The 27,550-nt window shown below is 41.4% G+C and overlaps 1 protein-coding gene and 1 long non-coding RNA gene across 2 annotated transcripts; both read right to left on the bottom strand.

The window, feature by feature from the left end:
• Positions 1 to 4,700: 4,700 nt before the first annotated feature.
• Positions 4,701 to 6,280, bottom strand: LOC123481566 (serine protease FAM111A-like). Its single transcript, XM_045206046.1, has one exon. The coding sequence runs from the start codon at positions 6,201 to 6,203 to the stop codon at positions 4,701 to 4,703; it is 1,503 nt and encodes a 500-aa protein (XP_045061981.1). The 5' UTR covers positions 6,204 to 6,280.
• A 5-nt stretch (positions 6,281 to 6,285) lies between these two features.
• Positions 6,286 to 26,397, bottom strand: LOC123481580. Its single transcript, XR_006657199.1, has 5 exons — positions 26,248 to 26,397; positions 22,905 to 23,022; positions 22,737 to 22,811; positions 6,620 to 6,691; positions 6,286 to 6,325 (listed from the first exon to the last, which is right to left on the bottom strand). It is a non-coding gene; the product is annotated as an uncharacterized LOC123481580 (long non-coding RNA).
• Between the last annotated feature and the right edge of the window lie 1,153 nt (positions 26,398 to 27,550).

The raw sequence follows: 27,550 nt of genomic DNA on the forward strand, positions 1-27,550 counted from the left end.
GTTCTTACCAGCCATAACATCACACCTCCAGGCTGAATAAACTACTGTTCTTACCAGCCATAACATCACACCTCCAGGATGAATAAACTACTGTTCTTACCAGCCATAACATCACACCTCCAGGATGAATAAACTACTGTTCTTACCAGCCATAACATCACACCTCCAGGATGAATAAACTACTGTTCTTACCAGCCATAACATCACACCTCCAGGATGAATAAACTACTGTTCTTACCAGCCATAACATCACACCTCCAGGATGAATAAACTACTGTTCTTACCAGCCATAACATCACACCTCCAGGATGAATAAACTACTGTTCTTACCAGCCATAACATCACACCTCCAGGATGAATAAACTACTGTTCTTACCAGCCATAACATCACATCTCCAGGATGAATAAACTACTGTTCTTACCAGCCATAACATCACACCTCCAGGATGAATAAACTACTGTTCTTACCAGCCATAACATCACACCTCCAGGATGAATAAACGACTGTTCTTACCAGCCATAACATCACACCTCCAGGATGAATAAACTACTGTTCTTACCAGCCATAACATCACACCTCCAGGATGAATAAACTACTGTTCTTACCAGCCATAACATCACACCTCCAGGATGAATAAACTACTGTTCTTACCAGCCATAACTTCACACCTCCAGGATGAATAAACTACTGTTCTTACCAGCCATAACATCACACCTCCAGGATGAATAAACGACTGTTCTTACCAGCCATAACATCACACCTCCAGGCTGAATAAACTACTGTTCTTACCAGCCATAACATCACAACTCCAGGATGAATAAACGACTGTTCTTACCAGCCATAACATCACACCTCCAGGATGAATAAACTACTGTTCTTACCAGCCATAACATCACACCTCCAGGATGAATAAACTACTGTTCTTACCAGCCATAACATCACACCTCCAGGATGAATAAACTACTGTTCTTACCAGCCATAACATCACACCTCCAGGCTGAATAAACTACTGTTCTTACCAGCCATAACATCACACCTCCAGGATGAATAAACTACTGTTCTTACCAGCCATAACATCACACCTCCAGGATGAATAAACTACTGTTCTTACCAGCCATAACATCACACCTCCAGGATGAATAAACTACTGTTCTTACCAGCCATAACATCACACCTCCAGGATGAATAAACTACTGTTCTTACCAGCCATAACATCACACCTCCAGGATGAATAAACTACTGTTCTTACCAGCCATAACATCACACCTCCAGGATGAATAAACTACTGTTCTTACCAGCCATAACATCACACCTCCAGGATGAATAAACTACTGTTCTTACCAGCCATAACATCACACCTCCAGGATGAATAAACTACTGTTCTTACCAGCCATAACATCACACCTCCAGGATGAATAAACGACTGTTCTTACCAGCCATAACATCACACCTCCAGGATGAATAAACGACTGTTCTTACCAGCCATAACATCACACCTCCAGGATGAATAAACGACTGTTCTTACCAGCCATAACATCACACCTCCAGGATGAATAAACTACTGTTCTTACCAGCCATAACATCACACCTCCAGGATGAATAAACTACTGTTCTTACCAGCCATAACATCACACCTCCAGGATGAATAAACTACTGTTCTTACCAGCCATAACATCACACCTCCAGGATGAATAAACTACTGTTCTTACCAGCCATAACATCACACCTCCAGGATGAATAAACTACTGTTCTTACCAGCCATAACATCACACCTCCAGGATGAATAAACTACTGTTCTTACCAGCCATAACATCACACCTCCAGGATGAATAAACTACTGTTCTTACCAGCCATAACATCACACCTCCAGGATGAATAAACTACTGTTCTTACCAGCCATAACATCACACCTCCAGGATGAATAAACTACTGTTCTTACCAGCCATAACATCACACCTCCAGGATGAATAAACTACTGTTCTTACCAGCCATAACATCACACCTCCAGGATGAATAAACTACCGTTCTTACCAGCCATAACATCACACCTCCAGGATGAATAAACTACTGTTCTTACCAGCCATAACATCACACCTCCAGGATGAATAAACGACTGTTCTTACCAGCCATAACATCACACCTCCAGGATGAATAAACTACTGTTCTTACCAGCCATAACATCACACCTCCAGGATGAATAAACTACTGTTCTTACCAGCCATAACATCACACCTCCAGGATGAATAAACTACTGTTCTTACCAGCCACTGAGACTGCATCCCCATTCACCCTTCTCCCAAAGTGTGCACACTTCTGGAAAAGGGTTGAGAATTGGAATGAAGCCCAAAGCTGGTGTTGATGAGACAATCCTAGCCAGTATCTAAATGTATTGGCTAACGTTAGCCTTGTGGTTTATGTCCAGGTGACCACGGCCGTGGTGAAGGTGGATGAGTACCTGCTAGAGGTGGTGGTGTATCGCCACGGGCGCTCAATCGGAACCTCCTACCCCAAACTACTCAGCAGCAACAACAGGGACCTGTAGTGTGGAGATCTACGCACCCCAAATGGCACCCTATTCCCTATGTAGTGCACTGCTTTTGACCAGGGCCCATAGGGCTAGTAGTGCACTATATAGGGAATAGGGTGCCATTTGGGCCTAGTCAGAATCTCATACAACAATTCAATCATCTAGAATCATCTTTCATGTTAAAGGTTGATTCTGATCTGGAGATCATTGTAGTGTCCTTAGTTTGTTTTAGACCCCATGTTGTTATGAGGTTGTGTCCTCCTCCATCTAATCCTTACCCTCGTTCCCAGGCTCAATTACTACCGCATAGAAAATCCTGCATCATTCACACTAAACTATTATATTAGAGATGACAGTACAGTTGATCCAGGACCAGGATTTTGGACATATTAAAGTGTTGTCTCTCTCTGCTAACAGCTCACCTTTCTGTCCTAAATATTCTAAACTGGTCCTTAGTCTTTCACAAACCAGAGGGCTGTTAAGAACATTATTAAAGCATTTTGACAATCCATATTTATTTATTTTGTTAGAAAAAAAAGTATGAGCTATGATAGGAACCTGATCGTTTAACATTATATTGACAGTATGGTACTGTTATGAATTGTTTTTAACATATTATTACTTTGTTATGGTTACGGGGCCATATGTCAAGTGGGGGGCATTTCCCAATTGCTTGAAGAAAATAAAACAGGTTTACAAGTATACCATCTTAGCTTCTTCTGTACTTTTATTTTGAAGATTAAAACAACCAATGGTTACAGTACAAGTCTTCCTGGCAGAAAACAATGGTTACAGTACAAGTCTTCCTGGCAGAGAACAATGGTTACAGTACAAGTCTTCCTGGCAGAAAACAATGGTTACAGTACAAGTCTTCCTGGCAGAGAACAATGGTTACAGTACAAGTCTTCCTGTCAGAGAACAATGGTTACAGTACAAGTCTTCCTGGCAGAGAACAATGGTTACAGTACAAGTCTTCCTGTCAGAAAACAATGGTTACAGTACAAGTCTTCCTGGCAGAGAACAATGGTTACAGTACAAGTCTTCCTGTCAGAGAACAATGGTTACAGTACAAGTCTTCCTGGCAGAGAACAATGGTTACAGTACAAGTCTTCCTGGCAGAAAACAATGGTTACAGTACAAGTCTTCCTGGCAGAAAACAATGGTTACAGTACAAGTCTTCCTGGCAGAAAACAATGGTTACAGTACACGTCTTCCTGGCAGAGAACAATGGTTACAGTACAAGTCTTCCTGGCAGAAAACAATGGTTACAGTACAAGTCTTCCTGGCAGAAAACAATGGTTACAGTACAAGTATTCCTGGCAGAGAACAATGGTTACAGTACAAGTCTTCCTGGCAGAAAACAATGGTTACAGTACAAGTCTTCCTGGCAGAGAACAATGGTTACAGTACAAGTCTTCCTGGCAGAAAACAATGGTTACAGTACAAGTCTTCCTAGCAGAGAACAATGGTTACAGTACAAGTCTTCCTGGCAGAGAACAATGGTTACAGTACAAGTCTTCCTGGCAGAGAACAATCCAATCATGTAAGACTAGCGTAGGTGAAACTATAATTTCCATGGAGATCTCAGGTTTATTTGATTCAATAATAGTAGGTTACATGAATGATGCATCAAAAGTAATCATGATCTGACTAAGAACAGGTCTGTAATGAGGAATGTAATACTGATAGAAATGCATACTAATTAACATATGAAAACATAAAAATAATATAGTTTAGATTAAAAGCATGGATTGTAAGAATAGTATAAATGTCACTACTGTCATTACTCATTATCTTCCACCTCCATGGCTTCCACTCCTGTGGCTTCCACTCCTGTGGCTTCCACTCCTGTGGCTTCCACTCCTGTGGCTTCCACTCCTGTGGCTTCCACTCTATCAAAGAGAAACTGGTAGAAGGTTCTCTGCTCTCCCTGATCTGTAGCTGAAGTGTTCCTGTTGAACTGCAGCTTCTCCTGAAATGCCGTGAACAGACTGTCATTAACAGACTCTGTCTTGACTCTTTCCAGCACTACGTCTAATTGCCAACTCCCCTGGTTCAGGAATCCCTGTAGCACATCAACTCTTTTCCCTACGCACCGCTTGGATGATGATCCTCTGAAGTGTGCGTGACAGGGGAATGGCATACTCTATGATACTCTGGGTTTTCTTGCTTTTACCCTCGTAGGGAGTAGCCTGCTGTATGCATAGCTATCAGCTGGCAGTACACATTGAAGACTGGAGAGCCAGAGGCACCGTGGAAGAAACAAGTGTCATAGGTAATCCTTTCTGTGTCCGTCGGTAGACGTGTCTTGATGTCCCCGTTCTCCACCAAATATCTGTTAGTTATGACATGCAAGAATTCCTCATTTTCTTTGACATGTTTTTCTACAGCTCGTTCACGATCTCCATATGGAATGATAAAGCAGGGGTCTTTCTTTTTCACCCCACCCTCGGGGTGGCCGATGATGCAGATTCCACCTTCTGGAGATGGAAAGCTGAAGGTGTCAAGCAAGCCTGAAGGCAAGGTGATGTCAGGATCTGCGCTAAGCTCCAGCAAGGCGAAGTCAATATACCCTGAATCATCTTTTTCATAGGCTACAACCTCACTTTTCACTGGTATATTTGGTGTTCTCTCATCCAGGTCTTCAAAGTCAAACGTGACTGTTACTGATTGTTGCAGCTTGTTTGTGATTTGCTCATAGATTTTCTGGACAACATGGGCGTTTGTAAGGATGAACTTGTCAAACAGAAGGAAGCCAGTTCCTGTTGCTTTCCCTTTAATGATCACCAGACAAACAGAAGCACTCAGCTCTATTAGCCTCTTCAGTTTTTTAATCTCTTGGAAGCTCTGTGTTTTCTTTCCAAACTCTACTCTTAAGAATTGTTGCACGTCTGAAGGCTTTTTCAACTTCTCTCTGTCTTTCATGTGATTGACCAAACCTGCATACTGGGAACGCAGGGTGTTTAGGATCTCTTGAGAGTTTGGAATCTCACGCCATTTTTGCTTCTCCATCAGAGATCTACCATCTTTTCCCGCCTCCGTTGACTGCAACTTTGTTTTAGCTGTGTCTGGTGTAGTAGGATTCTGAGGAGAGAGCCCTGCTTCTGATGTTACACCATGGGGTTCGGACAGCTCTTCAGTTGGCGTGTTGCCAAAATCCTCAAGACTATCTTGTGACTGAGATACACCACCGACAAGATCTGCAGTCACAACCAACATTTTCCCATCAAGACCATCAACTGGCTGGGACATCTCTGTGATGACATCCATCTCTGACTCAGAAAGAAGACAGCGTTTTCTGAAGACGGTTTCAGCAAATCGCCCATCTCTCCTCAAGGCTTGCTTCACCTTTTCCCCTTCGTATGCGTACACACAAACATATGTCACTTTCTTCCTTAGCTCTGGGTTTCTTATTACTTTCCTTATAATAGTTTTTCCACCCCTAGTTTTAACATTGAAAGTCATCAACTTGCCAGGTTGCATTTTATTTTTGTTCCTCTGTTTGGAATGGCCCTGGGTATATGAAGAACTGCCACTACCTGGATCTTTGATGAAGGTGACTGTCACTAGCTCATTGTTATCAATTAAATGGCAGGGGAAATGTGTACTGACAGCTGCCCTTGGCTCTTTTTCTCTTTGGATGACAACTTCCATCCCTTGTTTTTCCTTTGTCATGTTCTTGAACGCCTTGATTGTTTGCAGTGCATCCAGGACCGTTCCATGTTTATGGCATGTAACCCTGAATTGTTTGTATCCGAGCGGTATCGGAAGGAATGGCTTCCATCATGTGCTTCTTTCTGTGACAGAAGAGATGGAAGTGTAAAGGCTCAGGGGATTACAACCACAGTCTCCCTCTCAGGAAACCAACGTCAACCGTTGGGCCAAGGGGGAACTTCCTCTTGGCCCGAGGGTGACACTGATTTTAAGTCGCAGGCAGAGCTAACTCATCACGAGAGCGTGAGTCCGCCTCACAGAAGCCTAAATTAAAAAGAAGCCTCATAATTGACTGTTATTAATGAACAGACAAATACATTGGAAAAGCTAAACAGTATCAACTGAAGCAAACATAGGAAGATGAATGCATATCTAACCTTGATAACAGGATCCTGAGATTGGCAAGATGTTCCTGGCTGGTTGTCCGAGGAGTTCCTCTGATGACAAGTCTGGAATGCATGAGTTACAACATATAGCTTACATCAACTACAATAATAAGAAAGGGTCATTTTGTGTGACTAACTTCAGCTGTCCAGATGTATTGTTATGTTAGTGGAATAATTTTTTATGTTTAAATTGTTAGAGGCTAGTATAGTAGTGACTGTATTATAAATACTAGTGTGATAGTAGCCTTTAGTAGTAGTGGTAGTAGTAAAAGCGGTGGTGGTATTGGTACTAGTAGTAGTAGTAGTAGTAGTTTTGTAATAATGGTGGCAATGGTGGTGGTAGTGGTAGTAGTATGGTGTAGTATTAGTGGTAGTAGTAGTAGTAGTGGTGAGTATTGGTGGTAGTAGTGAGTGGTGGTAGTAGTAGTAGTAGTAGTGGTAGTAGTAGTAGCAGTAGTAGTAGTAGTAGTAGTAGCAGTAGTAGTAGTAGTACGTAGTGGTAATAGTGAGTCGTAGTAATCGTAGTAGTAGCAGTAGTAGTAGTGGTGGTAGTGGTAGTAGTCGTGAGTAGTAGTCGTTGTCGTAGTAGTAGCAGTGGTAGTAGTAGTAGTGGTAGTGGTAGTAGTAGTCGTAGTAGTCGTAGTAGCAGCAGAAGTAGTAGTAGTGGTAGTAGTGGTAGTAGCAGAAGTAGTAGCAGAAGTAGTAGTGGTAGTAGTAGTAGCAGTTGTAGTAGTAGTAGTCGTAGTAGTAGCAGTGGTAGTAGTAATGGTAGTAATGGTAATAGTAGTAGTGGTAGTAGTAGTAGTAGTAGTAGTAGTAGTAGCAGTAGTGGTAGTAGTAGTAGTAGTAGTAGTAGTAGTAGCAGTAGTAGTAGTAGTCGTAGTGGTAATAGTAGTCGTAGTAATCGTAGTAGTAGCAGTAGTAGTAGTGGTGGTAGTGGTAGTAGTCGTAGTAGTAGTCGTTGTCGTAGTAGTAGCAGTGGTAGTAGTAGTAGTGGTAGTGGTAGTAGTAGTCGTAGTAGTCGTAGTAGCAGCAGAAGTAGTAGTAGTGGTAGTAGTGGTAGTAGCAGAGTAGTAGTGGAGTAGTAGTAGCAGTTGTAGTAGTGGTAGTAGTAGTAGCAGTCGTAGTAGTAGCAGTGGTAGTAGTAATGGTGGTAATGGTAATGTAGTAGTGGTGGTAGTAGTAGTAGTAGTAGTAGTAGTAGCAGTAGTGGTGGTAGTAGTAGTAGTGGTAGTAGTAGTAGTAGTAGTGGTAGTGGCGTAGTAGTAGTAGTAGTGGTGGTAGTGGTAGTAGTAGAAGTAGTCGTCGTAGTAGTAGTAGCAGTGGTAGTAGTAATGGTAGTAATGGTACTAGTAGTAGTAGCAGTAGTAGTAGTAGTATGGTGTAGTATTAGTGGTGGTGGTAGCAGTGGTAGTAGTAATGGTAGTAGTAGTAGTAGTAGTAGTGGTGGTAATAGTAGTAGTAGTGGTAGTAGTAGTAATAGTAGTAGTGGTAGTGGTGGTAGTAGTAGTAGTGGTAGTAGTAGTAATAGTAGTAGTGGTAGTGGTGGTAGTAGTAGTAGTGGTAGTAGTAGTAGTAGTAGTAGTAGTAGTAGTAGTAGTAGTAGTAGTGGTGGCAATATTAGTGGTATTGGTAGAAGTCGACAAGTTAATAGGGATATTTATTGTATTTCAAAAGTAACATTGAATTGCGTATGGTTTTCACGCAACCAAATATCAACATTTGAAGGAGATTCATCTTCTGCTTGAATAGTTCCATTTGTGCCTCTGACAATCTGGCTTTAATTCCAGTTTGTCTACAAATTAATAATGTATATGTTGGATTCAGGTCTCCATCTAAACCAAAAATTTAAGTAAAAAAATAGGACTAAATCAAAGCAAACTTTAAATGCACTTTATTTATTTCAACTTTGATTTTTTGGTTCGATCCCGGGCTGTTTCGCTGCCGGCCACGACCGGGAGACCCATGAGACGGGCGCACAATTGCCCCAGCGTCGTCCGGGTTAGGGGGAGGGTTTGGCTGGCTGGGATGTCCTTGTCCCATAACCACCACTATAACTGTTCCTCTGTCTGGAGATACAACTCACCACTATAACTGTTCCTCTGTCTGGAGATACAACTCACCACTATAACTGTTCCTCTGTCTGGAGACACAACTCACCACTATAACTGTTCCTCTGTCTGGAGATACAACTCACCACTATAACTGTTCCTCTGTCTGGAGATACAACTCACCACTATAACTGTTCCTCTGTCTGGAGATACAACTCACCACTATAACGGTTCCTCTGTCTGGAGATACAACTCACCACTATAACTGTTCCTCTGTCTGGAGATACAACTCACCACTATAACTGTTCCTCTGTCTGGAGATACAACTCACCACTATAACTGTTCCTCTGTCTGGAGATACAACTCACCACTATAACTGTTCCTCTGTCTGGAGATACAACTCACCACTATAACTGTTCCTCTGTCTGGAGATACAACTCACCACTATAACTGTTCCTCTGTCTGGAGATACAACTCACCACTATAACTGTTCCTCTGTCTGGAGATACAACTCACCACTATAACTGTTCCTCTGTCTGGAGATACAACTCATTACTATAACTGTTCCTCTGTCTGGAGACACAACTCACCACTATAACTGTTCCTCTGCCTGGAGATACAACTCACCACTATAACTGTTCCTCTGTCTGGAGATACAACTCACCACTATAACTGTTCCTCTGTCTGGAGATACAACTCACCACTATAACTGTTCCTCTGTCTGGAGATACAACTCACCACTATAACTGTTCCTCTGTCTGGAGATACAACTCACCACTATAACTGTTCCTCTGCCTGGAGACACAACTCACCACTATAACTGTTCCTCTGTCTGGAGATACAACTCACCACTATAACTGTTCCTCTGTCTGGAGATACAACTCACCACTATAACTGTTCCTCTGTCTGGAGATACAACTCACCACTATAACTGTTCCTCTGTCTGGAGACACAACTCACCACTATAACTGTTCCTCTGTCTGGAGATACAACTCACCACTATAACTGTTCCTCTGTCTGGAGATACAACTCACCACTATAAATGTTCCTCTGTCTGGAGATACAACTCACCAATATAATTGTTCCTCTGTCTGGAGATACAACTCACCACTATAACTGGGCCTCTGTCTGGAGATACAACTCACCACTATAACTGTTCCTCTGTCTGGAGATACAACTCACCACTATAACTGGGCCTCTGTCTGGAGATACAACTCACCACTATAACTGTTCCTCTGTCTGGAGATACAACTCACCACTATAACTGTTCCTCTGTCTGGAGATACAACTCACCACTATAACTGTTCCTCTGTCTGGAGATACAACTCACCACTATAACTGTTCCTCTGTCTGGAGATACAACTCACCACTATAACTGTTCCTCTGCCTGGAGACACAACTCACCACTATAACTGTTCCTCTGTCTGGAGATACAACTCACCACTATAACTGTTCCTCTGTCTGGAGATACAACTCACCACTATAACTGTTCCTCTGTCTGGAGATACAACTCACCACTATAACTGTTCCTCTGTCTGGAGATACAACTCACCACTATAACTGTTCCTCTGTCTGGAGATACAACTCACCACTATAACTGTTCCTCTGCCTGGAGACACAACTCACCACTATAACTGTTCCTCTGTCTGGAGATACAACTCACCACTATAACTGTTCCTCTGTCTGGAGATACAACTCACCACTATAACTGTTCCTCTGTCTGGAGATACAACTCACCACTATAACTGTTCCTCTGTCTGGAGATACAACTCACCACTATAACTGTTCCTCTGTCTGGAGACTAGGAGTGGGCGATATACCGGTTTGATAGTAAAAACCGGTATTGTGCCGCGCCATGATATGGATTTAGCAATATCATGGATACCGCGATTTATTCAGAATTCATAAATTCGAATTTTGCATCAATATTTTTTGTTCCAAATTTCACCTGAGTGATAGTACTAAGTAGCTACATCTTTTTTTTTTTTTTTTATCCAACCTTTCTTGGTTCTTACGAATAAAAGAATGTATGTTAATATGTTGACCTATTTTTATGAGCGCACGTCGCATGCACTTGTTGCACGCATGTAGTGCTAGCAACAAAGAAGTGTGCAGGCAGCTGCAGTTAGGAGGCAGGTTAACTATTGGGGAAAACTTTACAATCCAGGATGAGCGAAAACACAGAAATTGATGTTGCTCAAGAGCAGGAGGATAAATTGGTTAAGAAGAAAGGGGGCACCTCTGTTGTTTGGAACTGGTTTGGCTTTAAAATCTCCGACCCGACCAAAACACTACCCTATGCAAGTTGTGTCGTCGTGTTGTCTTAGCAAAAGGTGGAAACACGACCAACCTGTTCAATCACTTAAAAAACATACATGTCCGTGAGTATGAACAATGCACCAGAATGCGTGAGACAGTAAGCCCAGGAGCTCGCCCGAAGACAAGCCAGACTCGCACTCAACAATCAATTATATCATCATTTGCTGCCGGTACTTGCTATGAGAAGACGAGCAAAAAATGGATAGACATCACAGCTGCGATTACAAATCACATAGCGAAGGACATGGTACCGATTCAAACTGTGGAGAAAGAGGGGTTCAGAAAGTTGATTCAAACTCTGGACCCAAGATATGAGATCCCGAGCCGCAAATATTTTAGCCAAAAATGCCTGCCACAGCTTTACACAGAATGCTGGGACAGAGTTTACAGTGAGATAAATAACATTCCATTCTTCTCCACTACTGCCGATCTATGGTCAAGTCGTACCACAGAACCTTATATAAGCCTCACAATCCATTACATAGACGGTGACTGGAAACTGAAAAGTAAGTGCCTACAGACGTCTTATTTCCCAGACGACCACACCGGGGAAATAATTGCAGGTGGGCTGAGGGACATACTGTCGTCCTGGGGATTAAAAGAGTCGCGTCAAGTTTGTATGACGACCGACAGCGGATCGAACATGATCAAGGCATTGCAGCTGAACAAGTGGGCAAACCTTGGATGTTTCGGACACAGGCTGCACAATGCTATTGGTAAGTTTCAGGACTGTAGCCTAGGCCTACCCTGTATGATGCTTATTATTAAGAAAAATACAGCTCACATCAGCCATGTACCGTAGGCTAAATCTAAGCACATCAGATTTGTAAAATGTGTAACAGTTGAATGTAAATGCCGTAAATCCTCAAACAAAGATTAAAAGTTATATTGTATTGTGATTTCTATATAAAAATGCATTATTATTAATTATTATTGTATTGTGATTCGATTATTTTTCACCCTATTATTTTGATTTCTTATTCCCAATTTCCAGAGAGGAGTGTCCAAAACGCTCCCGGGCCACAGGGTGTGCGATTTCCCGGGCCACAGGGGTTTGCAAAAAGGTGGTTAGCACGTTCTCATACAGCTGGAAAAAGCAGAAGGCCCTGATGACAGCACAGAATGAACTAAGCCTGCCCCTGCACAAGCTCATCACAGAATCTCCGACAAGGTGGGGATCTCGTCTGAAAATGATGGAAAGAGTCCTGGAGCAGGAAAAGGCCATTACACAGGTCCTGGCAGGGGACAAAAAGACACGGCACCTTGTACCTACCTGGCAAGACATCCAGGTCTTGGAATCAGTCACAGCAGCACTGAAGCCACTCCAGGACTTTACAGATGCCCTGTCAGGAGAAGCGTATGTGAGCGTGTCCTATTTGAAGCCTGTCATCAATCTGTTAAATGCAGAGGTTCTAAATCTGAGCAAGGACGATACAGAACTGACCAAAGAGATCAAGATCAAGGTTCTTGATTACTTGAATAACAAGTACACTGACCCTGCAACAGATGAGCTGCTCTCCATGGCTACCTTTCTAGATCCAAGGTTCAAGACCAGGTACATGTCCGCTGAGAAACTGGAGGACATTAAGGTATTTATTCATTTGTTCTTGTTTTATTGCTTCAAATGTAAAGCACTTTGGGCTGCATTTTATGTATGAAAGGTGCTATACAAATAAAGTTTAATTATTTTCATTTTTAAGGTGAGAGCTGCCTCAGAGACCGAAGCCCTCCTGGTGGAGAACACAGCCCTGGGAAAATCGTCTCTTGCAGAGGATCACACTGACAGGGAGAAAGAAGCTTCCACTGCTCATCAATCAGGCAAGAAGCCCAAGAAGAGCCTTGGGAGCTTCTTTAAGCAGACCAGCAGTGCACCTGCCTCATGTTCAGAGAGGCAGATCATTGAGCAAGAGCTGAATAGCTACATTCTGGCAACGGCAGCAGACAGCGAGTCTGATCCTTTGGAGTGGTGGCGATTTCACGGATCTAATTTTCCACGTGTGAGTTGTCTGGCAAAGAAATACTTATGCATCCCTGCCACAAGTGCCCCCTCTGAGAGGGCATTCAGCACTGGGGGCAATGTGGTGACATGTCACAGGGCAGCACTAAAGCCAGAAACAGTCAACATGCTGGTATTCCTGGTACGGAACTTGTGAAGAAAGTTCTAGTGAAGATTTGTTGATATTGTTGATAATTGATGGTTGAGGCTTGAAAGGTTTAGTTTCAAACGGTTAGTTTTTTACATATCTACGGACCGTAGCCAAAACAAACACACGTATTTGAATTTGTAATTACCTTATTTTCTTTATCTCCTGTTATTTTTTATTTAATTTTACTTAATATCTAATTTATATATATATATATATATATAGGCCTACCTACCTCATGTTTACGGAATGCATGTTTGCACAATACAAATAAAAACTTTTCAGGTCCATACGGTCCAATGCCTCACTCTTTCTGGTTATATAAGGTTCAAATACATATTTTTCCTTAACTAATATAATTTAACCAAGAAGGGATATTAAAATGTGATTCATATTTTTTTACGTCATATATCGTGATATCATATCGATATCGTCTGGACAGTGGAAAATATCGTGATATGAATTTTAGCTCATATCGCCCACCCCTACTGGAGACACAACTCACCACTATAACTGTTCCTCTGTCTGGAGATACAACTCACCACTATAACTGTTCCTCTGTCTGGAGATACAACTCACCACTATAACTGTTCCTCTGTCTGGAGATACAAATCACCACTATAATTGTTCCTCTGTCTGGAGATACAACTCACCACTATAACTGGGCCTCTGTCTGGAGATACAACTCACCACTATAACTGTTCCTCTGTCTGGAGATACAACTCACCACTATAACTGGGCCTCTGTCTGGAGATACAACTCACCACTATAACTGTTCCTCTGCCTGGAGATACAACTCACCACTATAACTGTTCCTCTGTCTGGAGATACAACTCACCACTATAACTGTTCCTCTGTCTGGAGATACAACTCACCACTATAACTGTTCCTCTGTCTGGAGATACAACTCACCACTATAACTGGGCCTCTGTTGCCTAGTCTGTCTCTGCATCTTCTCTGCTGTCACTCTGGCTCGGTCTGTGCTTCTCATTGTTCTCCTCTGTCTGTCACTCTATTCTATATATATTGTTATATCTGTTGGCCAGTCTGTCTCTCTGGGTGGTGGTCTTCCTACCGCCACTCCACTGGACTCTGCTGCAGCGTCTGAGCTGTCTTTGCTGCTAGGCCTCGCATCACTGGGACCAGAAGACCAGGGGACCACACTGCCTGTACTGGGTCCAGCAACATCTTAGGGTAACACTTTATTTTAAGGGTCTATAACCAGGGTTGGAACCTGTTCAGGGAACAAAACCGAAAACCGGAAAATAACGAAATTATTTGAGGAACAGAACCTGAACCGAAAACAAAGTGATCTATACTCTTCTGGAACACAACCGTTCTTTTAAAAGCATGGGAACTGGTTAATAACGCTCTTTTACGTCCCAGACATTTTTTTTCCCGTCCCACAAAATCACAACAAAGCGCCTATGCAAAGCCCTCACTCTGTCACTCAAACTTATTCCAGCATCTGCCTGCCAGCTGGAAATCTCTGCCAGTGGGTGTGCGTTTAGGCTACCTGCCACTCCCCTCTGAAGCATAGGTTACTGTAGCCTAGGTTACTGTAGCCCAGGTTACTGTTGCCAAGGTTACTGTTGCCTAGGTTACCGCTGCCTAGGTTACTGTTGCCTAGGTTACTGTAGCCTAGGTTACTGTAGCCTAGGTTACTGTAGCCTACTGATGACGTTACAAGCGTAATTCAGAAATTAGGGAGCGATGTTTATTAGAGAAGAATGGATTGACTTTTTCAATGCTAGTTAAGGATACTATAGTTATGACGTTTCACATTGGATTTATTAACTACAAAAAGGTAAAAAGGGTTTTTCATTATAGTGCTGCTCTGCACACGTAAGCTTGTTAGCTATTTAGCTAACGTTTGCTCTGGTCCAACGTTAAACCAACTCGGAAGTTCAAAGACATTCAAAGTTACTCCATAGAAGCCGCTCCTCCGTAGGTATAATTTCAACATATTTTATACAAGTTTTGTCTGTTGAAATTTGGTTACCATGATGACATAATCTTGTGGTTGAAATTTCACCCTCAAAACAGTTTATGTTGATGACTTTTTTTCCAAATCCAATGTATTTACCACGTAGATTCCACATCACAATACATTGACAAATTATGTTTTAACAACGTTGATTCAACCAGCTTGTGCCCAGTGGGTAGTACAGAGGCCTTGTCCGAAATCTGTAATTCCTACTCCTTATTAAAACTACATACTGTGTAGTAAGCATACAACAGACTATTTACAACATACCGTTATGTAAAGTGTGGTAGGACCGGTGCTAAGACCCCTAATTAAAGCTGCATCAGCATTCCGGGGTCCAGAGCCCCACAATGTTTCAGTTTAGTCTTTAAAGACTTTGTTCTGAGAGACACGAGGAAACAAAAGGGTTAATAACAAGAGAGAGGGAGATTCCCACACCAACATCTGCTAGGCTGCATTCAATGTGGTTGAAACCAGCGTTGAAGTTGGTAAACCAGCGTTGAAGTTGGTAAACCAGCGTTGAAGTTGGTAAACCAGCGTTGAAGTTGGTAAACCAGCGTTGAAGTTGGTAAACCAGCGTTGAAGTTGGTAAACCAGCGTTGAAGTTGGTAAACCAGCGTTGAAGTTGGTAAACTAGCGGGGTTTTGGGAGCTTGGATGAGGATACTTTAAAAAGGCGCACTCCTTACATTTGTGAATACCCTCAAAGACTGAGTCACCAACATAAATGTTGACAATGGAGCAAATGCATCCCATGACATTTTCACATGCAAATAACACTTCTTAGTAATGAATGAGAGTTCATCAGAGCGGCCAGTACGCAGGCTCTTTCATCATGATGGCAAATTCAGCACTCTGATTGGCGTGCCCACACCCTGAGATTTGCAGAGAAACAGACAAAGATTTCCTACGCTGTAAGTTTTAATCTAACTTGTTGGGAAAGTGGTCAAAATAGCTGATTTGTACAGTACATTTTGGATTTCATAGCATTCAAATGGGAGTTAACAAGAGGAGCTTTAGAATGGGAGCTTTAGAATGTGAGTTAACAATGGGAGCTTTAGAATGGGAGCTTTAGAATGGGAGTTAACAAGAGGAGCTTTAGAATGGGAGCTTTAGAATGGGAGTTAACAATGGGAGCTTTAGAATGGGAGTTAACAAGAGGAGCTTTAGAATGGGAGCTTTAGAAAGGGAGTTAACAAGGGGAGCTTTAGAATGGGAGTTAACAAGGGGAGCTTTAGAATGGGAGCTTTAGAATGGGAGTTAACAGGAGGAGCTTTAGAATGGGAGCTTTAGAATGGGAGTTAACAAGAGGAGCTTTAGAATGGGAGTTAACAAGAGGCGCTTTAGAATGGGAGTTAACAAGGGGAGCTTTAGAATGGGAGTTAACAAGGGGAGCTTTAGAATGGGAGTTAACAAGGGGAGCTTTAGAATGGGAGTTAACAAGGGGAGCTTTAGAATGGGAGTTAACAAGAGGAGCTTTAGAATGGGAGTTAACAAGGGGAGCTTTAGAATAGGAGCTTTAGAATGGGAGTTAACAAGAGGAGCTTTAAAATAGGAGCTTTAGAATGGGAGTTAACAAGAGGAGATTTAGAATGGGAGTTAACAAGGGGAGCTTTAGAATGGGAGCTTTAGAATGGGAGTTAACAAGGGGAGCTTTAGAATGGGAGCTTTAGAATGGGAGTTAACAAGAGGAGCTTTAGAATGGGAGCTTTAAAATGGGAGTTAACAAGAGGAGCTTTAGAATGGGAGTTAACAAGAGGAGCTTTAAAATAGGAGCTTTAGAATGGGAGTTAACAAGAGGAGCTTTAGAATGGGAGTTAACAAGGGAGCTTTAGAATGGGAGTTAACAAGAGGAGCTTTAGAATGGGAGCTTTAGAATGGGAGTTAACAAGAGGAGCTTTAGAATGGGAGTTAACAAGGGGAGCTTTAGAATGGGAGTTAACAAGAGGAGCTTTAGAATGGGATCTTTAGAATGGGAGTTAACAAGAGGAGCTTTAGAATGGGAGTTAACACGGGGAGCTTTAGAATGGGAGTTAACAAGAGGAGCTTTAGAATGGGAGTTAACAAGGGGAGCTTTAGAATGGGAGTTAACAAGAGGAGCTTTAGAATGGGAGCTTTAGAATGGGAGTTAACAAGAGGAGCTTTAGAATGGGAGTTAACAAGAGGAGCTTTAGAATGGGAGCTTTAGAAAGGGAGTTAACAAGAGGAGCTTTAGAATTGGAGCTTTAGAATGGGAGTTAACAAGAGGAGCTTTAGAATTGGAGCTTTAGATGGGAGTTAACAAGAGGAGCTTTAGAATGGGAGTTAACAAGGGAAGCTTTAGAATGGGAGCTTTAGAATGGGAGTTAACAAGAGGAGCTTTAGAATGGGGAGTTAACACGGGGAGCTTTAGAATGGAAGTTAACAAGGGAGCTTTAGAATGGGAGCTTTAGAATGGGAGTTAACAAGAGGAGCTTTAGAATGGGAGCTTTATAATGGGAGTTAACAAGGGGAGCTTTAGAATAGTTGCTTTAGAATGGGAGTTAACAAGGGGAGCTTTAGAATGGGAGTTAACAAGAGGAGCTTTAGAATGGGAGCTTTAGAATGGGAGTTAACAAGAGGAGCTTTAGAATGGGAGTAAACAAGAGGAGCTTTAGAATGGGAGTTAACAAGAGGAGCTTTAGAATGGGAGTTAACAAGGGGAGCTTTAGAATGGGAGTTAACAAGGGGAGCTTTAGAATGGGAGTTAACAAGAGGAGCTTTAGAATGGGAGCTTTAGAATGGAAGTAAACAAGAGGAGCTTTAGAATGGGAGTTAACAAGGGGAGCTTTAGAATGGGAGTTAACAAGGGGAGCTTTAGAATGGGAGTTAACAAGAGGAGCTTTAGAATGGGAGTTAACAAGGGGAGCTTTAGAATAGGAGCTTTAGAATGGGAGTTAACAAGAGGAGCTTTAGAATGGGAGCTTTAGAATGGGAGTTAACAAAGAGGAGATTTAGAATGGGAGTTAACAAGGGGAGCTTTAGAATGGGAGCTTTAGAATGGGAGTTAACAAGGGGAGCTTTAGAATGGGAGCTTTAGAATGGGAGTTAACAAGAGGAGCTTTAGAATGGGAGCTTTAAAATGGGAGTTAACAAGAGGAGCTTTAGAATGGGAGTTAACAAGAGGAGCTTTAAAATAGGAGCTTTAGAATGGGAGTTAACAAGAGGAGCTTTAGAATGGGAGTTAACAAGGGGAGCTTTAGAATGGGAGTTAACAAGAGGAGCTTTAGAATGGGAGCTTTAGAATGGGAGTTAACAAGAGGAGCTTTAGAATGGGAGTTAACAAGGGGAGCTTTAGAATGGGAGTTAACAAGAGGAGCTTTAGAATGGGATCTTTAGAATGGGAGTTAACAAGAGGAGCTTTAGAATGGGAGTTAACACGGGGAGCTTTAGAATGGGAGTTAACAAGAGGAGCTTTAGAATGGGAGTTAACAAGGGGAGCTTTAGAATGGGAGTTAACAAGAGGAGCTTTAGAATGGGAGCTTTAGAATGGGAGTTAACAAGAGGAGCTTTAGAATGGGAGTTAACAAGAGGAGCTTTAGAATGGGAGCTTTAGAATGGGAGTTAACAAGATGAGCTTTAGAATGGGAGTTAACACGGGGAGCTTTAGAATGGGAGTTAACAAGAGGAGCTTTAGAATGGGAGCTTTAGATGGGAGTTAACAAGAGGAGCTTTAGAATGGGAGTTAACAAGGGAAGCTTTAGAATGGGAGCTTTAGAATGGGAGTTAACAAGAGGAGCTTTAGAATGGGAGTTAACACGGGGAGCTTTAGAATGGAAGTTAACAAGGGGAGCTTTAGAATGGGAGCTTTAGAATGGGAGTTAACAAGAGGAGCTTTAGAATGGGAGCTTTATAATGGGAGTTAACAAGGGGAGCTTTAGAATAGTTGCTTTAGAATGGGAGTTAACAAGGGAGCTTTAGAATGGGAGTTAACAAGAGGAGCTTTAGAATGGGAGCTTTAGAATGGGAGTTAACAAGAGGAGCTTTAGAATGGGGAGTTAACAAGGGGAGCTTTAAAATAGGAGTTAACAAGAGGAGCTTTAGAATGGGAGTAAACAAGAGGAGCTTTAGAATGGGAGTTAACAAGAGGAGCTTTAGAATGGGAGTTAACAAGGGGAGCTTTAGAATGGGAGTTAACAAGAGGAGCTTTAGAATGGGATCTTTAGAATGGGAGTTAACAAGAGGAGATTTAGAATGGGAGTTAACACGGGGAGCTTTAGAATGGGAGTTAACAAGAGGAGCTTTAGAATGGGAGTTAACAAGAGGAGCTTTAGAATGGGAGTTAACAAGAGGAGCTTTAGAATGGGATCTTTAGAATGGGAGTTAACAAGAGGAGCTTTAGAATGGGAGTTAACACGGGGAGCTTTAGAATGGGAGTTAACAAGAGGAGCTTTAGAATGGGAGTTAACAAGGGAGCTTTAGAATGGGAGTTAACAAGAGGAGCTTTAGAATGGGAGCTTTAGAATGGGAGTTAACAAGAGGAGCTTTAGAATGGGAGTTAACAAGAGGAGCTTTAGAATGGGAGTTAACAAGAGGAGCTTTAGAATGGGATCTTTAGAATGGGAGTTAACAAGAGGAGCTTTAGAATGGGAGTTAACACGGGGAGCTTTAGAATGGGAGTTAACAAGAGGAGCTTTAGAATGGGAGTTAACAAGGGGAGCTTTAGAATGGGAGTTAACAAGAGGAGCTTTAGAATGGGAGCTTTAGAATGGGAGTTAACAAGAGGAGCTTTAGAATGGGAGTTAACAAGAGGAGCTTTAGAATGGGAGCTTTAGAATGGGAGTTAACACGGGGAGCTTTAGAATGGGAGTTAACAAGAGGAGCTTTAGAATGGGAGCTTTAGATGGGAGTTAACAAGAGGAGCTTTAGAATGGGAGTTAACAAGGGGAAGCTTTAGAATGGGAGCTTTAGAATGGGAGTTAACAAGAGGAGCTTTAGAATGGGAGTTAACAAGAGGAGCTTTAGAATGGGATCTTTAGAATGGGAGTTAACAAGAGGAGCTTTAGAATGGGAGTTAACACGGGAGCTTTAGAATGGGAGTTAACAAGAGGAGCTTTAGAATGGGAGTTAACAAGAGGAGCTTTAGAATGGGAGTTAACAATAGGAGCTTTAGAATGGGATCTTTAGAATGGGAGTTAACAAGAGGAGCTTTAGAATGGGAGTTAACACGGGGAGCTTTAGAATGGGAGTTAACAAGAGGAGCTTTAGAATGGGAGTTAACAAGGGAGCTTTAGAATGGGAGTTAACAAGAGGAGCTTTAGAATGGGAGCTTTAGAATGGGAGTTAACAAGAGGAGCTTTAGAATGGGAGTTAACAAGAGGAGCTTTAGAATGGGAGTTAACAAGAGGAGCTTTAGAATGGGATCTTTAGAATGGGAGTTAACAAGAGGAGCTTTAGAATGGGAGTTAACACGGGGAGCTTTAGAATGGGAGTTAACAAGAGGAGCTTTAGAATGGGAGTTAACAAGGGAGCTTTAGAATGGGAGTTAACAAGAGGAGCTTTAGAATGGGAGCTTTAGAATGGGAGTTAACAAGAGGAGCTTTAGAATGGGAGTTAACAAGAGGAGCTTTAGAATGGGAGCTTTAGAATGGGAGTTAACACGGGGAGCTTTAGAATGGGAGTTAACAAGAGGAGCTTTAGAATGGGAGCTTTAGATGGGAGTTAACAAGAGGAGCTTTAGAATGGGGAGTTAACAAGGGAAGCTTTAGAATGGGAGCTTTAGAATGGGAGTTAACAAGAGGAGCTTTAGAATGGGAGTTAACAAGAGGAGCTTTAGAATGGGATCTTTAGAATGGGAGTTAACAAGAGGAGCTTTAGAATGGGAGTTAACACGGGGAGCTTTAGAATGGGAGTTAACAAGAGGAGCTTTAGAATGGGAGTTAACAAGGGGAGCTTTAGAATGGGAGTTAACAAGAGGAGCTTTAGAATGGGAGCTTTAGAATGGGAGTTAACAAGAGGAGCTTTAGAATGGGAGTTAACAAGAGGAGCTTTAGAATGGGAGCTTTAGAATGGGAGTTAACAAGATGAGCTTTAGAATGGGAGTTAACACGGGGAGCTTTAGAATGGAAGTTAACAAGGGGAGCTTTAGAATGGGAGCTTTAGAATGGGAGTTAACAAGAGGAGCTTTAGAATGGGAGCTTTATAATGGGAGTTAACAAGGGGAGCTTTAGAATAGTTGCTTTAGAATGGGAGTTAACAAGGGGAGCTTTAGAATGGGAGTTAACAAGAGGAGCTTTAGAATGGGAGCTTTAGAATGGGAGTTAACAAGAGGAGCTTTAGAATGGGAGTTAACAAGGGGAGCTTTAGAATGGGAGTTAACAAGGGGAGCTTTAGAATGGGAGTTAACAAGATGAGCTTTAGAATGGGAGTTAACAAGAGGAGCTTTAGAATGGGAGTTAACAAGAGGAGCTTTAGAATGGGAGTTAACAAGGGGAGCTTTAGAATAGGAGCTTTAGAATGGGAGTTAACAAGGGGAGCTTTAGAATGGGAATTAACAAGAGGAGCTTTAGAATGGGAGCTTTAGAATGGGAGTTAACAAGGGAAGCTTTAGAATGTGAGTTAACAAGGGGAGCTTTAGAATGGGAGCTTTAGAATGGGAGTTAACAAGGGGAGCTTTAGAATGGGAGTTAACAAGAGGAGCTTTAGAATGGGAGTTAACAAGAGGAGCTTTAGAATGGGAGCTTTAGAATGGGAGTTAACAAGAGGAGCTTTAGAATGAGAGTTAACAAGGGAAGCTTTAGAATGGGAGCTTTAGAATGGGAGTTAACAAGAGGAGCTTTAGAATGGGAGCTTCAGAATGGGACTTAACAAGAGGAGCTTTAGAATGGGAGCTTTAGAATGGGAGTTAACAAGAGGAGCTTTAGAATGGGAGTTAACAAGGGGAGCTTTAGAATATGAGCTTTAGAATGGGAGTTAACAAGGGGAGCTTTAGAATGGGAGTTAACAAGAGGAGCTTTAGAATGGGAGCTTTAGAATTGGAGTTAACAAGAGGAGCTTTAGAATGGGAGCTTTAGAATGGGAGTTAACAAGGGGAGCTTTAGAATGGGAGTTAACAAGAGGAGCTTTAGAATGGGAGTTAACAAGGGGAGCTTTAGAATGGGAGTTAACAAGGGAGCTTTAGAATGGGAGTTAACAAGGGGAGCTTTAGAATGGGAGTTAACAAGGGGAGCTTTAGAATGGGAGTTAACAAGGGGAGCTTTAGAATGGGAGTTAACAAGAAGAGCTTTAGAATGGGAGTTAACAAGGGGAGCTTTAGAATGGGAGTTAACAAGGGAGCTTTAGGAATGGGAGTTAACAAGGGGAGCTTTAGAACATTGAAAGTGGATGGAGGGGAAGACAAAAGCTGAATAATTGAAAAAGTATAAATGATATCAAAAAGTTGTAAATATACAATTATTCCAGACTAGTCTGCACATTTTAAAGTTTGAATCACGTATCTAGTGTAAACAGAACAGTGTACGGAAAATAGCGTTCCAAAGAATAAAGAGTCAGAAATAAGTTGTACAATATTTAAAGTGTGACTGCTGAAGCAAGTCACGTTAATAAAAGAAAACTAAGATTAAAAGTAATATGACAGAGTGTGTGTGTCACCTTGGCATCAGCTCCTGGAGATTGGCCAGGAGTTTCTTGTTGGTTGTTTGAAGTGTTACTTGGACGAGAAGTCTTCTGTAATATAGAAAAACACCATCACATATTGTAGGTTATGAACGGTGACTCAAGTTGTAGACAGTTGGTTTGGTAGAACTCCTTTCAAAATACCTTCAAAAATTGGTCCAGTAGATGTTGTTTCTTTGCTCTATCTCCCATGGCAACAGCACAGTACTATTCTGCCACCAGCACAAACAATGATGCCACTTTCGTATGGTAATGAGGAAACCTTCAAAATAAAAGCCAGCATTTCAACACATTGTAATATCATTAGTTGAATAATAAGATAAAATTGGCCATTGATTAAAATGATATTGTGCCAACAAGAAAAGGCACTAAGTTATTTATGAGAAAAATATATATATATATGCTTAAAAAATTTTTGGGACCAATAATGAAAAAATACTATGTTTATTATACAATGTTTTTATCTATCCTGTAGTCTAGTAATTTATAATTAATTTATCTCTACCTATATGCACATATCTACTTCAATTACCTCATACCCATCGACCACATCGACTCAGTACTGGTACCCTGTGTATATAGCCTAGTTATCACCTCGTACCCCTCCTGCACATCGACTCAGTACTGGTACCCTGTGTATATAGCCTAGTTATCACCTCATACCCCTGCACATCGACTCAGTACTGGTACCCTGTGTATATCGCCTAGTTATCACCTCGTACCCCTGCACATCGGCTCAGTACTGGTGCCCGTGTATATAGCCTAGTTATCGTTACTCATTGTGGATTTATTTATTGTGTTATTATTTCTCTGTGCATTGTTGGGAAGGACACGTTAGTAAGCATTTCACTGTTAGTCTACACCTGTTGTTTACAAAGCATGTGACAAATTAAATGTGATACTAACCAAATACAGTGCCTTGCAAAAGTGTTCATACCCCTTGGATTTCTTCACATTTTATTGTGTTACAAAGTGGGATTGAAATGGATTTAATTGTAATTTTTGTCAACAACCGACACAAAATACTCAGTAATCAATGTTCCCTCTAAGCTGTGGCCTGCACCTGCCTCGCAGAAGAAATATCAGCCCACAGAGAGAAGCACGAGATTGAACTTCACTCAACTTTCCAGAGTTTTCCCCTTTAGTTAACACTATCAACGTTTCCCTTTACTGTGGCAATTGTGATCGAATCAATGCAATATTAGCCACTTTCAATGCAACATACTGAAACAAAACGAACTATGTAAGAGGTTTTTGCTCTGAGTAGGATTCTACTGAGCACGACACTCAGCCCGCACAGACCGGTGCGGCATAACTCAATCAGAGCTGCAGTAGGCCTATATGCAAATATACAACGGGTGGGTCTAACCCTGAACGCTGAATGGTTAAATCTGCATTCCAGCCGGTGTCTATTCCACAAGTTACCACCAGCTAAATCTATGATGTTAAAATGCTTATTTACATTGTTCCATCTGACTGTTTATAAACTCGATCTCCACTATAAAAAGCATCTAGACATTATCTCCCATTTCTTTTAGACTAACATTTAGGTTTCAACAGCGGAGATATGTATAAACATTTACATTTACATTTTAGTCATTTAGCAGACGCTCTTATCCAGAGCCACTTACAGTGTCACACCCTGGCTCTGGGACTCTATATGTTGAGCCAGGTGTGTTCTTTTTATGTGTTCTGTTTCTATGTTGGGAATTCTAGTTTGTTTATTTCTATGTTGGCCTGAGTGACTCCCAATCAGAGGCAACGAGTGTCAGCTGTGGCTGGTTGTCTCTGATTGGGAGCCATATTTAAACTGTCTGGTTTTCCCTTTGTGTTTGTGGGATCTTGTTCCGTGTTGGTCTATGGTACGTTATCGTTTTGTATCGTGTGTGCACTTTAATTAAATAAAGTATGTTCGCTCCAACACGCTGCGCATTGGTCTACTCCATACAACGATCGTGACAGAAGATCCCACCATTTTTATTTATTTATGATTTATTCTCATATATTCTCAATATTCCGACTTTATTCTCGAAATATTGCGACTTTAACTACATTTAATTTGGACTTTTTTCTCAAATTAATTGCAACTATTGTCGAAATTTCGAATTTAGTCGCTAAGTATTTCGAGTTTTAAAGCACTCTCCATGCAATGTTTTTTTGTATTTTTTAAAATCTTCACTTGGCCCTAATACTCTTCAGTAAAACATAAATAAATAAATCGAACAACAGCACTGGTTGACATTATTCTACATGAAACAAAATGTGATGATTAATGAAAGTTATTCCCTTCTTGAATCTTAGGGGGCTTTCACATCAAATTCGTTTGGTGGGGGTTTTTCCGAACTCTGGTGCGTTGACCGCCTTAGTTCGGCCTGTTCGGTTCATTTGGACCGCACCCTACTATCCGCACTAAACAACCCGCCGTGGTCTCAGTCTGATCCGGACCAAACACGGGAAAATAAATCAGACTCTCGCATTATTATTGGTAGTTGGACTGACGCAGCATTATAACTTCAGAGCTCTGAATCATTCTGTGAGTAGAAGCGCATTTATGAGCGCATCCGATACAGATGAGGGGAGACGAGGGCTAAACCCGGGATATACCGTCGGCTACCGGAATATAGCCTATTCACGTCGCATTTAGAGCGGCCATTGCGCGGTTTCCTCCCGGTGTTGTTGGAAGACCAAAGCGAAAGTAATATGAAGATTGGGACACACAAGTGATGCTGCATGGTCATCATAAACGGATTTAACTAGAGCATTTTTGTCCAATAAAGAAATTACTTTCATGGACATTTGGGCCAGTATGAAAAAATAAAAAATTAAAATGTATGCACTCACTACCTGTAAATCGCTCTGGATAAGAGCGTCTGCTAAATGACTAAAATGTAAATGTAAATGTTTAGTTTAGAAAATTGAGTTCGTTTGACATTTACCAATGTGAAACCAACTGGACCAAATTTTTTAAAAAATACAGTGTAACAAATAGTCGAACTCTGATTGGAACTATAGCGCAAAATTATGTGAAGACACCCTTGAAAAAACTAGGCCACAATCCGGATTTTTTTGTTGTTGAACATTTGGTTAAACTACGCTTTGCATGAATCAATCAACATTAATACATTTCTTACCTCGTAAAAAAATCGTATCATATGTTTTAGGATACCAAAGTTTAGAAATAGGCTACATTTCCATCAAGTACTCTGTCACTGTGAGAAGAAAATAGCATATCAGGCTACTGTATCCTACACCTAGAAGATGGCGCCAAAATAAGAGGGAGATCACCTGAGATCAAAAGTGGTCGATCAACAAGATCAACGAGTGCCTTCTTTACAGTCACTCTGTGCATACTTGAAATATGTATTAATGTATAAACATACCGCTTTCTTTTATTGTAATTCATATTTCTGGATTCACGCATTTCATGACAGTCTTGACCTAAAACCAAACATGTTTCACTCAGAGATGATAACAGCGGGCTACTTACGAGGATAGTTCTTCCTAAACGACAAGACAGTCCACGCAAACCATGAGCAGCATAAACTATTAACCAGCGCTGTGTTGATGACCTGGGCAGAATAACATCAAATGAAACCAGCAAACCCCTCTCAGAAAACTTCGGAAAGAATATGATAATTCCATGTGTTCTTCTTCTTTTGGTATAATGGTGTTCGCAACAATTATATGTGCATTCCGCCACCTACTGTACAAGTGGATAAGGATCCCAAAAAGAAAATTAAAAAAACATTTAGCTGTAACTGTATATGCATTCGTAAATCAGGTCCTTTCTTGAGTTGGGCTCTGGGATGTAATAACCGTTGAGCATCTGATCTTATGGTTGATTGTGGAGGAAAGGGGTTGAGTGTGTTAGAGTGTGTGTGTGTGTGTGTGTTTATCCCACATCTGTTGCAAGGGGTTGTAAGGATGTTAGGGAGAATATAGGATGAACCACAATAATTGTTTGCTAAAATAATAATTGCTTGACAAAAATGTCATGTAATACAATGGCAATCCGGGTTATAGGTAACAATCTTACGCATGAACTGACAACATTATTACGCATATTAATTGATAATGATGCAAATTAAGATATGCAAGATATTTGAATATATATATATATATTCAGGTGAGAGCATTGGAAATGCTTTTGGCGGTTGACCTGCTTCTGTTTTGTGGGTGGCACTATGTGCTGTTTTCGATGGATGGGTCCTGGCCTCTACGGGGGTGGTGATCCGGGGGACGGGGTGGAGTATGTTGATCACTGGGATGACGGCCCAACTTGGGGTGGGGAGAACAATTGGAGGGTTACTTAGTAGCAATGCAAATATCATGGTACAGCTATATGGACACTCAATCACTATGGTATTTTTTATTGGTAAATATACAAACATATACAGTGGGGGAAAAAAGTATTTAGTCAGCCACCAATTGTGCAAGTTCTCCCACTTAAAAAGATGAGAGAGGCCTGTAATTTTCATCATAGGTACACGTCAACTATGACAGACAAAATGAGAAAAAAAATCCAGAAAATCACATTGTAGGATTTTTAATGAATTTATTTGCAAATTATGGTGGAAAATAAGTATTTGGTCAATAACAAAAGTTTCTCAATACTTTGTTATATACCCTTTGTTGGCAATGACACAGGTCAAACGTTTTCTGTAAGTCTTCACAAGGTTTTCACACACTGTTGCTGGTATTTTGGCCCATTCCTCCATGCAGATCTCCTCTAGAGCAGTGATGTTTATGGGGTTGAGATCTGGAGACTGGCTAGGCCACTCCAGGACCTT

Source organism: Coregonus clupeaformis, chromosome 21, assembly GCF_020615455.1.
Source record: "Coregonus clupeaformis isolate EN_2021a chromosome 21, ASM2061545v1, whole genome shotgun sequence".
In the NCBI taxonomy this organism is placed as follows: Eukaryota; Metazoa; Chordata; class Actinopteri; order Salmoniformes; family Salmonidae; genus Coregonus; species Coregonus clupeaformis.

What these genes read in the sequence shown, in the direction of transcription:
- LOC123481566 (XM_045206046.1), bottom strand. Translation starts at nt 6,203, where the DNA reads ATGACAAAGGAAAAACAAGGGATGGAAGTTGTCATCCAAAGAGAAAAA.